General features: G+C 33.4%; 3 protein-coding genes across 3 annotated transcripts; 1 reads left to right on the top strand and 2 right to left on the bottom strand.

The window, feature by feature from the left end:
* Positions 1–175: 175 nt before the first annotated feature.
* LOC137819250 (zinc finger BED domain-containing protein DAYSLEEPER) lies at positions 176–5,373 on the bottom strand. Its single transcript, XM_068623038.2, has 2 exons — positions 5,050–5,373; positions 176–2,565 (listed from the first exon to the last, which is right to left on the bottom strand). The coding sequence occupies exon 2, from the start codon at positions 2,547–2,549 to the stop codon at positions 573–575; it is 1,977 nt and encodes a 658-aa protein (XP_068479139.1). The 5' UTR covers positions 2,550–2,565; positions 5,050–5,373; the 3' UTR covers positions 176–572.
* Positions 5,374–7,479: 2,106 nt separating this feature from the next.
* LOC137818655 (signal recognition particle subunit SRP54 2) lies at positions 7,480–11,160 on the bottom strand. Its single transcript, XM_068622202.2, has 8 exons — positions 10,572–11,160; positions 10,339–10,492; positions 9,265–9,415; positions 9,043–9,191; positions 8,807–8,907; positions 8,528–8,685; positions 8,263–8,377; positions 7,480–8,141 (listed from the first exon to the last, which is right to left on the bottom strand). The coding sequence occupies exons 1-8, from the start codon at positions 10,900–10,902 to the stop codon at positions 7,813–7,815; spliced, it is 1,488 nt and encodes a 495-aa protein (XP_068478303.1). The 5' UTR covers positions 10,903–11,160; the 3' UTR covers positions 7,480–7,812.
* Positions 11,161–12,044: 884 nt separating this feature from the next.
* Positions 12,045–16,656, top strand: LOC137818137 (mediator of RNA polymerase II transcription subunit 7a). The gene is made up of 6 exons (XM_068621373.2): positions 12,045–12,172; positions 12,353–12,521; positions 13,431–13,500; positions 14,200–14,366; positions 14,480–14,553; positions 16,306–16,656. The coding sequence occupies exons 2-6, from the start codon at positions 12,387–12,389 to the stop codon at positions 16,364–16,366; spliced, it is 507 nt and encodes a 168-aa protein (XP_068477474.1). The 5' UTR covers positions 12,045–12,172; positions 12,353–12,386; the 3' UTR covers positions 16,367–16,656.
* The last annotated feature ends 207 nt before the right edge of the window (positions 16,657–16,863 follow it).

The raw sequence follows: 16,863 nt of genomic DNA, 5'->3' as shown, positions 1-16,863 counted from the left end.
CTGAATCGAGATTAATTTATGAATTATGTAATCCGAAATATGAGGATAACGATAAAAAATTATTTTCACAGGACAGAAGAAGATGGAAGTGCAGCAGGAAGAAAGAGTCTTCAGAAATTTGGTGAATTTGACTTCCACAATTCAATATTTGAAATATTAATGGAAATAAGTGAAGTAAACACGAGAATAACTGGCATTCATATTATCTTCTATCAAGCACATACATCAAATTAGTAATGAGGCCAATGTCTATACCTGCGGGATAAAAATCTGCCATTGTACCTCTAGAAAAACAATCCTTCCTTTTCAACGTTCTTCATACAAAATTTGAAACTGTGAATCTTTCATGTTTTTCATTGAAACAATGAAAGTATGAATAAAATGGTTTCTTGGTACAAAAGGGTTAATTTGGCCAAGAAGATGAAATTTGAATAGAATTAACCTTTATACTATAAACATGTAATGAAATCCTGAGAATCACACGAATTAAAACCTACTCTGTAATCTGCCCCTTCATGAAGAAAAGTATACCTGAAATTCCATTTTCGCATGTACAACTGAAATATCAATGGTCATTCTGACTGGAACCAATCCTTGGCACAAATAAGGGCCTCAAGAGTGAGGGAGCTTAAAGAACTACGGTAGCTATCTATTTTTCTAATCTGGGTGTCAAAAACAGAATCTGCAGAAAGAGTGGAAACTGGTAAAGACAAAATATCAGATGCGATTCTAGACAATGTTGGGTATTTCAATCCATTTACTCTCCACCAGCTCAGAATATCAAATTCCTCTGCTCTGCTCAGAAGAGGCTCTTCCAGATACTCTTCCAATTCTGACTTAAATTGAGGGTTACCAGTGAAATCAGATATATAAAATTCATAATCGGAAAGTTCATCCCCATCAACAAAAAGTGAGCAGTCAATAGACCCTTCTTGATATGTTTCTTTTATCATAATGTCATCCCCATCATCATCATTTGTTGCTGTAAGAAACATTTGGGTGCTATATTCAATGAATAGATCACGAAGACCATCCTCAACTATCTTTATCCAGGCCGCAGCATTCTCACCAAATGTCTTGGCAAAGGTAAATTCCACAAGTTTCATTTTATGCCTTGGGTCCATAGCTACAGCAATTGCCAAGATGATGCAGCTTTCTCTCCAATATTGGTCAAAGTTCTCATGCAAAGGAAAAATTAAACTTCTTATAAAAGGATCCTGGATGAAGGCTGCTTGTGTCAACTCCACCTGAACTTTTGACACTTCAGCAAAAAATAAGTTTGAAGTTGGGTATGGTTGCTGAGTCAAAATTTTGGCTGCGTCATACAAATACTTCAAATATGTGCAGAGAGTTTCAACCTGCTTCCAGTCATCCATTGTTAGAGTCATTCTGTAATCAGGATCAGTGGTATCAAGGCAGATGAAGATTTCCTTTAGTTCACAGGCAGCTACAAGCATAAGATAAGTCGTGTCCCATTTACAGGGGTCATCAATTGAAAGATTCACCACACTAGGTACTTGTAATTGTTGCTTCAAGTCAATAAACTTCTCTTTATGGGGTTCGGAAGAATTCACATGCTTTACACTGTCACGAACCTTGCTAATAGTTTCTCTCATTGCCCATAGTGCATCAGCTGCAAGGCGACTAAGCACACGAGCATAACAATTCTGGTTTAACAACTGACCATTGAGGATGGTAGGGTTCTTAACAGAGAGTAGGTCTCTCAGATTTTCTATCACATTCTCACTGGAAAAGGATTTATCAAGAGCGAGGGTAAACAGCCGACCCTCCAAATGCCAATCGGATAAGCAGGTCACTAAAGTTTGATTTAAAGAGTCTTCAGAACCAGGAAATGGTACTGTAACAACATTGAGAATAGGACGATGTAAGTTCCAATCATTATCAATGAAGTGTCCTCGAACAAAGACATAGCCCATTGCCTGGTTCGAAGTGCACAATTCCAATGTCAGGTTGACTTGTCCAGGAATCACATTGATAACATTCAACAGATTTTGCTTTTTCCTGAGGTAAATAGCAACACAATCCCTTTCAACAGAATTTAGACATGATGGATTAAACTGGGGTTGAAGAATCCGGACAAAATCAATGAAACCCTGTTGCTTCACAATATGAAGAGGATAATCATGTAAAATTACCATTTTGGCAACATCTTGGTTGCAACGCTCCTCATCAAATGAGATACCATTACCAGTAAACCTAGAATTTTCTCTTGGCCGTTTCTTGGGTGGATTGGCAGTATATTGATTACCATCTGTTTTGGGATATGAGCTTTGTTGGTTTTTCTCCCGAAGTACTTGACAGATTCCCAAAGAAATGTGTCTTTTCAGATGGCTTGTACCAGCTTGTTTTGAATCAGTTATATAAGAAAATGATTTTTTGCATTGGTTACAGTAAGCCCTGGTACATCCAGCTCCAAGAGCTTCTACTGTGAAGTAGTCCCAGACCATAGACTTTTTTCTCATCCGCTTATTGGGTTGCGTTCCTGAATAAGGTATCACATCATTATTAACATGAGCATCAAGCTCCATGATAGCAAAAGTAACCCTGAAAAACCAAAAAAATTGGAACGCCAGAAGGACATCAATAAGTGGCTTTCCTCCACAAATAATGAAGGCAGGGTAAAAGTTATATTATTTTTTACACCAAACATAAAGAAAAAATTAAACAAGAATAAGAATTTAAAAGGCCATGGAAGTTCAGCTGCTAAGGACAAACTCTGATAAATGATATATAATTAAAAAGGAAATTATATTGCAAAACAAAGAAACAAGAAAATGCATTCAAAACAGAGAGTAATCAAAATTTTACCCCAAAAAAACATCATGTTTAAGGCAAAAAGGTTTATTTTTGGAGTCTATATCACGGTAGTGTTGCTATGGCACACATAAAGGCACTATTTTTAACCACCATTGCAACCACAATGACCACAATTGAAAACCAATTCACTATTTGAATTCTATAGCAGTCCAAAATCACTACCCTACTCTGCTATAGCACGCTATTGGCCACTACAAATTTTTCCAAACAAAACCCTTTTTCCATTGGTCAGCTCCGTGGATCCTGTCAAGAATTGAGTTAGCACACTACTACAACAATTATAGAGAACAAAACATTCATCATAGCTATTAGAATCTTATGATTTGAATCATATGATTCAAAGTAATTCGTCTTAATCAGTGTTTTGAATCTCTTAATCAATCTCCAATGACTTGAATCTATGATACATAGATGAATCAACACAATTTTTTATCACCAAAACAAATCTATGATACATAGATACTTTTTTTTCTACTTTTTCTCACTAATTTCTCATAAAAAAATTGAAAACTTATATAAGCTAAGAAAATCTTATCCTAATATTCCACTACTTTATTCATCACCCACTCATTTAAAGCACTAACTCTATTTGGTTACTCCATTGCTTTGTTTTAACTTTTTTTAAAAATAAAGGGTTTACATGCTAGATTATGGCATGTACTTTTGTTTCGTTGAGACTTATTTTTAACCTCTTTAGTTATTTCTAGTTCAAATTATCGCATTGCGTACTATTCATGATTTGTATGATATATTTTAACATGTGGCGGGCACAAGTTCAGTCCTCGCCATTGTGAAAACTCATCGTACCAACAACAGTTATAACATTGTGGGCCAGATAAGTCTCTCGACAAGTGGACTTAGAAAAACCTGTGGCAGGACCTAAAAGAATATAATATATTAGAATTTTGTGTTGTCTCCAAATCTTACATTCCCTTCTTGGATTTGCAAATTATAACTCTAAAGTTGCATGGCCATTTATGATTTAAATATCAACTTGACAACCTGTCCATCCATGCTATAGCTATCTATGCTAGTTTCAGCATGTATCTTGATGAAAGTAACTTTCCCTTGCAAGATACACACTAAAAGTATTAAATTGTTAATAGCATAAAATGGAGGAAAGTCCAGAATCTGCTATAACATACAGCAGATAGTGTCGCAGGTAAATAGGGGAAACCACATAGCAGTTGAAATTAGTCAAATATACCAATCATATATGCACAAAAAAATTATGATGCGCGTAAATAAAATTAAAATGCATAAAGATTTCATAATACTAACTCAAAGAGTTCAATTGCTCGGAGGCTTGTCAGTGATGACAAGAGGGTGAAAAAGGAGGTGAACAAACACTGATGGAGGGTGGGACTCGATCTTAGGTGAAGCCCTGAAGAGAGGTTTTTGTATAGAGGAAGATTAATAGGTTTAAGTGAGTAGGGAGAGTGGGACACTATGACTGAGTAGGAAAAAAACATGTGTAGTCCCATATCCATCTGAAAACCACATCGCAACGCATGCAACAACAACAACACCCATAACAATGGCATGAAGTGATAGCAGAACCTAGGAATTGTGTCATGCAACAGCAATATAGCCGCAACCCAAACAACACTGCTTAAATCAAAGCCTACAAATAACTCGTGCTCATATCTCAACAGTCATACTAACACTCAAAATTAAAGGCAGCATTCATATTTTCTTTCTCCATAACATACACAAACAATCCAACCCAGTAAGACAATCAAAACCTCTGAAAGGGGTGGATTGACAAATAGAACACCCTAAACACATATCCGCCAGCATCATCAACAGAGCAAACAGAACAAAATCTAAGCAAAAAATAAAACAAAACACACAGATTTTCTATTTCACGAATAGAATAAAAAAAAACAAACACCATGAAGTATGCAGAAGTCTCAACACAACATTTCACTTGAACACAAGAGCTAACTCACTCATTCAAGATCACAACGACAGACAATGCATGACGAAGACAGCAAGGACTAAGAGCACAAGGAATAGGTCTTGATTAAAACAAATATATCAATTCGAACAATAAATACAGTTTGTTTATTCGCGTTTTCCGTTCTTTGGTTTAGGGATCGAACATAAACAAAACACAACAGTGAGCAAAACGAAAACAGAGAGAGAGTCTAATCGGTTACAGAGTAGCATTACATTGAATTCAAATAGTGAATAGAAAGAGAGAAAAACCTTGAGAAAAGGGAGAGTTGCGAGAGCTCGTGCCACTGCCACGGCGGCGGAATAGAGAAACGGCGTTGTGAAGTGAATGAAGAGAAAACCGAATGAGAACGTAGTGCTTATATACACACACGTGTGAGTGTGTGCGTATATATAGATGAATATTATATATATATATATATATATATATATATATAGAGAGAGAGAGAGAGAGAGAGAGAGAGAGAGGGGAAAAGCAACGAACGATTATGGTATGAAGGCGGAGAGAATGTGTCTGCGCGCGGCCGAAAGGAAGGAATCAGGGTTCAAACTATGGAACTTCAAAACTGCTTCCCAATTTGCACTTATAAACCCTTCATGCTTATTTATAGGGTTCATCATATATCTAATATAAAAATATTCCATAATATTATAAAGATACTCAATATACGAAAATACGTATAATTTTTAAAATAAAATATATGAATCTATATATTATATAATTATAAATTATGTAAATTGATATTGATAATAAAGATTTATGTATAATATGTTTGATTTTTTTTAGTAAAAAGATATTTTTTATTGTTGGTTAAAAAAAATTTGTTTCTTATTTTTATAATCATAACAAAAATTTGTACAATAATTTTTGAGTTTTTAAAAAATTAATGTATTTTTTCATTTTAAAATTATATTAGAATTGTACTATAATTATCAGAAGTCCAGTAAATATTTTTTGAATTTAACACTCTACCTCGATATGTGTCCTGCAAGTGTATTATACTTTATCCGACATAGACACACCATTTAAAAGAGTGTTGTGATTTTTTTTAAAAAAAAAAATATGGAGATTATAATGTTGAGAATTGAAATATCTTTTTGTTTATTAAGATAATTCATGCTCATATCAAAGATTTGGCTTTAGATCAAAGATAAATAATGTCTAGAAAAAAATTATTAAAATTTTAGTTGTTTGCGTTAAAGTGAAAAATAAGAAATTAAAAATAAATAAGGTTAGATAAATAAAATTTTAGTTCAAATTAAAATATTTGTAACGTTTTAATTTGAAATGTTTACTCTTAAAGTTAACATTGAGTAATAAATTGGGTTATCCATAAGACATAATTTATTATACCTTAAAGGCTAATTGATTATAGTCCAGTTGATTACTGTAAGTTTTAAAGTTTTTCTCGGATTAATAAAAGAACATGTTATCTATGTAAAGATGTTTTTATACTTTTTTTTTCAATTATTCTAATAGGATTATTCACTATTTAAATGAAATTTAAACATATTATTTAAAAAAATACCTAAGAGCATATTAGTAACTTTTAATATAGTATATTTTTTAATCATATTAATCCTATTACAAACTTTTATATATTTTTTTATTGAAATTCACTTACTTTCCTACAACTTTATTTTTCTTTTTTCTTCCTAGTATTGTTTAGTAAACTAACATTTCAGTGGAATTGAAAAAAAAAAGACAGACTTATGAGTAAAACATTAGTTTTAATGTGGATAAAAATTCATATTGTTAGTTGGATTACTAATTATTTTTTAAATAATAATAATCTTTTCAAAACCAGTTTAACTTATTAGGGTTTAATTTAAAGTAAATTATTTTTATTTTGAGTGTAAAATTTAATAAATTGATTTTTTTTTCAATCCAATACAACTCCATCGTAAACAAAATGACTCATTAATAACTTTGATTCAAACATACTATAATTCTATTTTTAATAATATAGATTTTAAAAACAATTAAACAGAACGATTGTTTCCATCTTGTGCCAATTATCAATTGGCAAAGGTTATAAATAAAATTGGCTGATTCTTGATATATCTACAATTGGTATTAGACAATCATCTTATAATTTCAGCTACACAATTTTTCATTATATAATATTATCCATAAATAACTAGAAACAAATATAAACACAATAAAACAAACATTAAAACATACCTTAACAAAATATGAATACTAAACTATGTCCTATACGTATATACATATGAATCGATTCTACATTCCAAAATACAAATATAAATCCAAAATACATATATAAATATATATTTTTTGGATTCTATATTTTAAAATACATATTTTGTATTTTGGATTCTATGTTCCACAATATAAAAAACAAACTTCTAACATACCGGATTATACATTTTGGATCTCAAACTACAAAACAAGAAACAAATACTTACCGAAACCACCCTGCAACTGGTCATTTAAAATTATATGGTTATCCAACACTAAAGCAACATTGGAAGAGACAAGAGGAAAGATAAACCAGATACTAATTAATCAAAAGGAAAAAAAAATATAGAACAAAAAGAACATGGATCGAAGCAATCGAAAACGAGTTGATACAATATTTGAGCGAGTTAATATCTGGTTGCGGCTAATGTATGTGATTACCACATTTCACTCATGAAATGCAAATCCAAAACCAACTGTCATAATTAACTTAATCTTTTTCAATATATTGAGAGAAGAGCAATATGTAACTTATTTATCATGTTACACCTAAAAGAAAATTTCCAATTCACAATAAAATTGTTTTCCGTTCCTAAAGACTAAAAAATATACAGACAGGGGGGTTTAGTTCTACAGAAGGACTGTTAAAGTAAAATTTGAAATGAACTATTCCACCCATCGAGATTGCTGCAGATTGATTAACAAAACAATGCATCCGAATTCAATCTGAACTGCATAATTTGATGAATCTAGCTCTTGTGAAGTATGTATTAGTAGTGATCAGAAACAATCCTCAGTTCATATGTCACAGTAATCTACTTATCACCACCGCCAAACATTCCCATCATATCTTTAGCAGATCCCATCTGCTTCATCAAGCTTTGTAACCCACCCATGCCTCCGATTTGCTTTAGCATCTGTGGAGGGAGGACTTTGCTCATGTGCTGGGCATTCATATTTCGGGACAAGGCGCTCATTTCACCCTTCTTAGGTATTTTAAGCCCTTTCATTTTGCTCCATATCTTTGCAAGCCGTTTGTACTCTTCCAACATTTCCATTACTTCCCTAACTGGACGACCAGAACCTCGAGCTATTCGCATCACGCGGGACTCATTCATGAGCTTTGGGTTTGAGCTATCCAACTCTGTAAACATTTGTAACCATTAAAGGTTAGCTTATGAAGGTACACTCTTTCAAAACAAAGGGTTTAAGTATACAAAAATTTGATCCTCTCAAAAAGGCCAAAAAAAATATCCAGCACATGCCTTCGTTTGTCATTGAGTCCATCATTGTCATGTAACGCTTAATTTTTGCCTGGCTTTCCTTCTCACGGCCTTTTGGCATTAATTCAGCACTAAATCCTGGTAGCATAGAAAAGACCTGCATAAATAACCAAGCAAACGTCACCAAAGTAAATGTGCAGCCTCTCATTACACAATAACCAAGCAGAGTCATTATTAGTATGTGTTTAGAGCATCAAATATAAATTGTGGAAATAATAAATTCAATCAAACATAAAAAGCAGGTAACCTGGCCAATGGGACCCATTTTAAGTATGTTCTGAAACTGCTCATACATAATCCTCAAGGTGAAGTTTCCTTCTGACAGCTTTTGAAGTAGTTCAGGTTGTTGATCCATAGGAACAACTTCATGAATTTTATCCATGAACCCAGACCAGTCTCCCATGCCTAGATTAGAAGTCATCGAACAACACTAAAAATTAATATGTAAGCAAACTGACACAATAATATACTTAAAGGGCGTGGCATAACCCAATACTCATGTAAAGAAAAATCCAAGAAAACACACCTAATAGACGACTGACAAATGGTTTAACATCAAAAACTTCAAATTCATCCATGTGTTCTCCGGTACCAATGAATATTACAGGACTCTTTGTTGCTGCTACACTGAACATAAAGATTAATTAGATTTGCAAATAATTCAAATCAAACCACAACAAACACACACAAGCAACACACTCTATTTGCAAAAGTTGGCACTAAATCATATAAATACAATATAATTATCTTGGCAATACTTACGCACTAAGAGCACCACCACCCTTTGCATGGCCATCCATTTTAGTCACAATGACAGCTCCAACTGCAACACTCTGTTTAAATGCTTGAGCCTGATCAAAAGCAGCCTGACCAATACTGCTATCCATGACGAATATAACAAGATCTGGTTTCTGAACAATGCAATGAAAGATGATGTTATTGACTATTGAAAATAGAAATTAACAGAGTATCTGCAGGAAATACCGTTGCTTCTGACACTTGACGCATTTCTTCAAAAAGTGCAACTTCTTGTTTATGCCGCCCACTAGTGTCAACAATTATAAGATCACAGTTTTCGTTCTTGAATCTTTCAACCCCTTCCACAGCAATTTTCACAGGATCTGACTCCATATAGCTGAAGAAAAATGGGCCATTGCAACCAAAAAATTACTTGAGCACAAAGACCATAGGCAAGAAATGCAATTTACAACATAGAAGCAAGCAGCTGTCATCAATGAGAAAAATACAACGAAAACAAAAAAAATCATAAGATGAATCCAAATTAGAAAGAAAAAAATAAAAATTGTTTTAATTATTGATTTCATGCATTTTTTTATGTTCGTAAACTTGTATAGCATGTCTGAGAAATACTGTAAATTTGTATTAAGTCTTCTTTAGAAGAAATAAGATAAGAAAATGAAAAAGAGTACGCCCATTTGTGAGCATGGGAATCTTAGCGACATATCTGAACATGTGATTAAGGCCAGGAGAGTAAAAGCCATAACATCTGAAAAAAGAGAATGAGAACAACCAAATCTATGTCTCAGTTTCCGAAAAAGTCAGCGACAATCATCCCCAATTTTACTTTGTTCCTCACTTAATACATACTAGCAGACGAATAATATCCTAAACAAGTTGTTCATGTCATTATTCCCTAGAAGACCAACAAAAAGTCATTAAATTCTTACCCAAGATAGAATCAAAAGTTGCAGACAGCAAAACCAATTCTATTCTCTAGCAATTTCCATTATTTTCATATAAGCATGCCTTCAGATAGTGCCTCCAAAAAAATGCCAGTTCTCTTGGAATACCATTCATCAAATACTTCCGAAGCACAAAATTCACCACCATCCAATACACGATCTATATAGAAATATAACTGCCAATGTGCCTCACCGACATATAAAACTACAAGTCCACAACCTTAACTTTACTATCAACATTCAACAGGTATACGTGCAGCATGTCCAACAACAGAACAATAAGCCAACTACAGTTAAATCCAACCATCTCTGCATTTCTCAAGAGTCATATCAAATAACAACTACCAACACGTACCTTCCATAGAAAGGGATCTTAGCCTTAGTGGCGTTTTGCTTCAACTGATCAAAAGCACCAGCTCTGAACGTATCCGCGCATACCAGTGCGGGCTTCCACCCTTTCTTCTGATGATAATACGCGTATTTCGTACACGTCGTCGTCTTACCAGATCCTGAATCACGCAAACACCCACAATCATTCCAATTGCGCAAAACGCAAACCATAACGCTATTGGAAAGCAAGAAACAAACCTTGCAAACCGACGAACATGACGACGCTGGGTTTGGCCTTTTTGGGAGTGAACGAGGGTTTCCCGGGATCGAGGATTTTGCAGAGCTCGTTGAACACGGCCTGCTGGATGATCCGGCGCTTGTTGTGGCCGGCGGCGAGGTCGTCGAGGTTGACGATGCTCTTGATGTTGGTCTGCATTTCGCGGACGAGCTTGAATTGCACATCGGATTGAAGAAGCGCTCGCGTGATGTCGTTGAGGCAATCGTTGAGGACTTTCTCGTCGATGATGGTCGCATTGCTCATCTGCTGAAGAGCACGCGAAATGCTCCCACCTAATTCCGCGAGAACCATCTTCGCCCACCGTCAAATTCTTCCTCCGATCACCGGATTCGTTGAATTAGGGTTTGCACCACGTTCGCCGCCGGTGAAACAGAAAAGGCAAATCAAAATATCCACTGTGTATGCACGCCGTTTCTCGTATACACGCACACCCTAGCTATAGCTAGATTTTTTTTTTACGTTTCTAAATTCCACTAGAATTTAGAAAAAAAAAAATCTTCTCTTTTTTATTAATTTATAAATTATGAACTGAAAAATAGGTTAAACAACTTAATTTATCCCTTTTCTACTTTTTTTTAAACATGTTTGTAAAGTTGAAAAAAAAAATAGGTTTAGATCGAATTAATCAGGTCGTTAATTATGTAAAACAATTAATTGAATACTTTATTTTTTTCTCAATATTTAAGATTTTTAAAACAGATTAAAAAAAATAGTTTTTGAAACACCTACATTAAAATAAAATAGGATTTCAATTAATAACTTTACCTTTAATAGTTAGAAATTTAGAATACACTATTCTTTTTTTTTTATACGTACTACCCAAGCCGAATGGTCGAGAAGACTGAATAATTTTCTTAATCCAAACATAATTTATAACTTCACAGTTAACCTTAATTAAGTCAATTTAGTGATAAATACGTGATTAAGATCTGATTAGACCCTCTCTAGGACCCACGAGCAAACCTATGACCGCGGAGGTCCATCCAAAAGGTATAAATACCATATGAGATCCAACGTGAAATTATTTTTCACTCTCAACTTACCTACACATTGTACTCGGACTAACTTGTCAGAGTGTGTTTTTGCAGGTTCCCAATGATAGGAAGAATCAATTGGAGACTACTATACCTAAAAATCATATAGACGGAGAAAACAAAGACGAAATAAGTCACTCTAAGAATAAACACTATATTTTTTTTCTTCTTCTTTAATTTATGATACATTTCATATCTTACTTTTCCAACTAGTTAAAAAACAAATTTTCGAACATACTATTCATGAAATTTCAACATAATTGAAAGAATTGTTTTTCCTATTTTGATACAATTTTATAAAATAATTATCAAAACAAATAATTTAAAAAAAAAATTATCAATCGTTAGATTTTTTAATTTTGATCTGACGGCTCATTTTTTTTTTGTTATTTTTTATTTATTGTTTTCCTTTGACTTTTTATTTTCAAATTTTCCGGTTCGCATTTACAGTTCCCTTTTCCCCTTTCTAAACCTAATTTCATTGTCTCCTTCTCGCCACCGTCGCAGCTCACCGGTCGCCGGTTTCCGTGAGTTCCTCTTTCTCTGTTTATCATTTTCTCTATTTCCTTTGCTTCTCTGTGTCTCAGCGAACATCTCTCTCTCTTTCTCTCTCGAAATTAATTTCGCAACTGAACAACGGAGAGAGGGTGAGCATTTGTGTCTTCCATGCCCTAATTTTGGTGTTGTCTCATACAATGATGCCGCAGATCGTGAAATTGTGAAGTTTAGAAGGTTTTAATTATGGCAACGGCGACATACCCTCCACCGCCACCTTTTTACAGGCTTTACAAGGAGTACTTGCAAGACCCTAAGTCTGCTCCCGAGCCTCCGCCGCCCATTGAAGGGACTTACGTTTGTTTCGGAGGCAATTACACGGTAAACATTTTTTTTTCCGATGTGTTTTTAGGATATAATGTTGAAATGAGCTTCTGCTGTTGCAATTGCTGTGACGTTGCTATAATAAACACTTTCTTTGTGAAAGTGCACATTAAGGTTTTACAAATTTATTCAAAAGATATGAAAGCTTTTGTAGATGCTTATTTTCACTAGCTTCGATTTTTGGCTTGTGAAAATAAAACCTGAAACAGCTTATGTGGGAGTCAGTTGGTTGGTTTATTGAATTCGTACGTGATTGGGAAAATAGCTTAAAGTTATTGATTTCAGCTGTTTAAGAATTATTATTGACTGTGTTTGGGAACATTTGCTAAAATTTAGAAGAAAAAATAGCTTTTTGTAAACCAAAAAAAAAACTAAGCTGACTTTATGTATTTGGACCTTTGTAGTTTATGATAAAATTTCCCCCTCAAACATTTTAGTCAAATTTTCCAACGACCTTTTTTATTCTCTTTCCGCTTCGTACACATCCTCTGTTTTTTCTAAAAAAAAATTACAGTGTAAAAGCTGTTTTTTTATGCATCCAAATAAAATTAATTATTTAAAAATCATTTTTCCGGCAAACTTATCCAAAAATAAATTTATTTTTATTATAATCTGTTGTAACAATATATTATATATATAAATTTATTTTCGCAGTTTTTTCACACAAACCTAGGATTTTGATTTGTGCATATTGATTTGTAATAAGTTGTTTCATGGTAGTAAGTTTTGCTTCTTCGGTTATTCTTAATGATTTAAGGAAATCTTGCTTAGGTGGGCACTTAAAATGGGGTTTCTTCGTGTAGGTCTGATATGCAATTTTCACAAAGTCTTTATTTATCTATTTGTACTTTTATGTATGTCATGATAACTTATTAAAATTATAATTCTTTGTTTATTTTCTCATAGACTAGTGATGTTCTGCCAAGCTTGGAAGAACAAGGAGTGCGCCAGCTCTATTCTAAGGGGCCTAATGTTGGTAGGAATTTTTCAGCCCTATTCATGTGTAACTTGATTTGATAATGTTTTGAAAGGACCACAAGTTGCTACAAATAGTTCTGGATTTTCTATTATGATGCTTTTCTATTTCAATGTTATCCAGTTGGAAGTTATCATTCCAAGAAGAATAGTAAATGATATGACTTCTGTTTCTTGCTCCATGAGAGCTGGTAGTATCATTATGAATGTCGCTTTAACCTTTGAATGCTTCTGTGAATCCTTGCTTAGTAATGTAGATAACTCACTTTTAGGTTGTTTGTCTAGACTTTGTTGCCATAGGTGCCATGTTGCAAAAGTATTCCATCTCATTTTCATCATTTTTTGGAAATTTCAGTATGAGAAAGATGAATCACTAAGGCACAAACCTAGAATAGATACAACGTCAATTGCAACTTTACATGCACTGGCTTTCCAAATTGGGTATCTATTCCCTTAGTTACATGATAGGATGTCGTATTACGTCTTGAGCATTTGTGGCGAAATTGTTCATTGTAACCTGCATATAATCCTACTGCTCCAGAATTATGACATCCAAGTCCATAAAGTGAGTAATTTCAAAAGGGTCAATTGTCCACAATATTTTCTCTTTGATTATTAGTTGCTTTAGCATAACCATTACAAGATTTTTTTTAAACCTTTTACCTTCCATCCTTAAGTAAAAGATTCCAATATTCTATAGATTTCAAGAAGGAGCTGAGGTCACTTAATGGAGAGCTGCAACTACATGTCTTGGAGCTTGCTGATATTCTTATTGAGAGACCTTCACAGTATGCAAGGAGAGTCGAAGAAATTTCAACTGTATTCAAAAACTTACATCACCTTTTAAATTCATTGCGTCCTCATCAGGTATACTCTATTCTATACAACTTACTCAGGAAATATACTAGCCTTTGACTGGCATGCTGCTGTTCTCTTCCCGTAGTCTGGGATTTTAACTATATCTTGTATTTACTTTGTAGGCGAGAGCAACATTGATTCACATTTTGGAACTTCAGATACAACACCGTAAACAGGCAGTGGAGGATATAAAGAGGTATATACATATAATATTTCGTTATTGTTTCTTAATTGCACATAAAACCAAAATAATCTTTTGCTCTGGTACCAGCACTTTGAAATGTACTTATTCTATCAATTTGAGAGCCTTTAACAATTTAGTTGTTTTATATGGGTGGTGGTAATTTCTTCCATTTATCCACTAACAATCCAAATTGTCCTTGCATTAGTTCAACCCATCTGTCCAATCATAGGAGAACTTAATGGATTGGATCAACTATTATTTTGGATAGTGAATAAATCATCAGTCATGTCTTTTAGACTGATGCATATAGATATTAATATATTATTACATGATGAAAACAATCCTCAGATGTATATAATAGATCCTGTTTTTTTTTTTTTTTTTGTAGTAAGGCCTCATTCAGTATTTTTATTTGTGACTTTCAAAATTTCAAACACTGCAACCATTTTTTAGTTTTTAAAAAGTTTAGTTTTTGGTTTTGGGTGATTCTTAGTTTTGAAAAATAGTTTAAAAAACTCCCATCATGTTAAAATTAATTTATAGATATGTATATGTTTATATAATGGTAACAATGCTCAACAACAATATTAGTAGTGGCGGTAGTAAAGCCTCAGCTACTCGATATGGGACTCCTAACAGAAACCTTACAAAAAATAGCCTATAACTTGCTATAGAGTTATTATGCCTCCTTGGTTCATTTACCCATGTCTGTTTACCTTAATAACTACAGTATACCTCTTTAAAATTACGCGAAATAACTGCATACTTGAAATATTTCTTAAACCCATGGAAGACCATAAGAAAGTTTGAATTGTTAATCACGTAATTAAAACTGTCAATGGATACCTCTCACGTTTTTCCTTATTCTACAACCCTTTTCTAAAATTTTGGGACTTAGAAGACTAATTTAAATGCATCTTGGTTAAGTTCAACGAGCTTTGGATAAAAAAAAAAGGCTGTGATGCTTGTGAAACTTGATTGGTCTGAAATGTAAGATTTTATAGGCAGTGCACAGAAAGTTGATAGGAGGGAAATGCTTAAGTGGGGGAGTGAACTATAATTTCTTAACATTATTTGTGGCTATTTGTAAGGGTTTAAATGCTTAAATCCTCAGTGCAAAGGAAGTTGATAGGAGGGAAATGCTTAAATTAGGGAGTGAACTATAATTGTGGGTAGGAGATGGTTTAGCATATCTTACTACCTTTTTTTTCCTTGCTTATCTAGTTTTGCCTTGGTGAAAATTGAGCAGCTATTTTTCTTTTATATAATACTAATGCATGATTGGGACAAACATTTATTATAATCTTGTCAGAGTAAAATCCTATTTTGATCTTTCAAAACATTGAATCAGTTGTATGATAAGGAGAGAAAGAAGACTTGTTAGGAGACGAATTTAGTCATTTTCATTATTTAGATTCCTTAGTTTATTATGGAGACATGCCACCTAGACACCGATCTATTAATTTGTCACTGATTTAGTAATTCATCTACTATATAAACCATGAATAGTAAGGAGTAAGTAAAAAACGGAGGAGAATTATCGAATTATCAGTTATTTATCTGTTTAATTGTTTTCTTTCTTTTGGAGGCATCCTTAACCTTGAATCAAGGAATTACTGTGTTCATATTATTGTATTAGTTCTTTTTTACACCGATTCCTTCCTGAAAAATATGATGATTGGTAATTTATTGGTGGGACAAATGTTATCGAATCCTAATCTTGTAGGGACGAAAATGGTGTTTGACTTTTTTTTGTTATTGCAGGAGGAGAGAAGAAGCACGACGGCTCCTTAACGAGTCCTTGGCAACACTTGATGGTCATTAGAGCATTCTCTATCTTGTATTCACAGAAAGAATCTACGGATGAAATTAATTTTAAAACGGGTTTGACCTCTAAATTTTAACAAAGGATGAAAAGATTAAAGCAAGAGATTAGATAAAAGCTGTTTTGCATCTTGTGGAGATATATTAGAATTAGAAGAATTGTGTGTTGCTACTGCCCTTATAAATATTTAGTGTATGGAAGTCTGAATTGTCAATGTAGGATAGTGGTGGGACGAATTTGCTTGTATTGAATATTATTTAAATACTATTATACTACCATCTTTCTGGAAAGTTTCACTTTTAGTTTTCCTGAATGGTTCTATTGCACATTTCCTCCACTTTTAACATAATGAACAGCAACACCATTTAACACCATTTACCTAGAATGATGATGAGGACAAGCATAAATCATTCAAGGAATAAGCTATTAGAGTGCTTAGACACCATATAAGTTTGAAAATAAAGACTCAATATCTTTGATTAGAAGTTAAATTTTAA

The sequence above is a fragment of the Phaseolus vulgaris genome, chromosome 10 (assembly GCF_051622355.1).
Source record: "Phaseolus vulgaris cultivar YP4 chromosome 10, ASM5162235v1, whole genome shotgun sequence".
Classification (NCBI taxonomy): Eukaryota; Viridiplantae; Streptophyta; class Magnoliopsida; order Fabales; family Fabaceae; genus Phaseolus; species Phaseolus vulgaris.
Note: the sequence above shows the minus strand (reverse complement) of the source record. Positions and strands in the feature narration are given on the sequence as shown.

Coding starts and splice junctions, on each gene's coding strand:
- LOC137819250 (XM_068623038.2), bottom strand. CDS start 2,549: ATGGAGCTTGATGCTCATGTTAATAATGATGTGATACCTTATTCAGGA.
- LOC137818655 (XM_068622202.2), bottom strand. CDS start 10,902: ATGGTTCTCGCGGAATTAGGTGGGAGCATTTCGCGTGCTCTTCAGCAG. Junction 8,686..8,806: donor ATTTGTCAGTCGTCTATTAG/GTGTGTTTTCTT, acceptor CTTCTAATCTAG/GCATGGGAGACTGGTCTGGG. Junction 8,142..8,262: donor GGACTCAATGACAAACGAAG/GCATGTGCTGGA, acceptor AAATGTTTACAG/AGTTGGATAGCTCAAACCCA.
- LOC137818137 (XM_068621373.2), top strand. CDS start 12,387: ATGGCAACGGCGACATACCCTCCACCGCCACCTTTTTACAGGCTTTAC. Junction 12,522..13,430: donor GTTTCGGAGGCAATTACACG/GTAAACATTTTT, acceptor ATTTTCTCATAG/ACTAGTGATGTTCTGCCAAG. Junction 13,501..14,199: donor TTCTAAGGGGCCTAATGTTG/GTAGGAATTTTT, acceptor AATATTCTATAG/ATTTCAAGAAGGAGCTGAGG.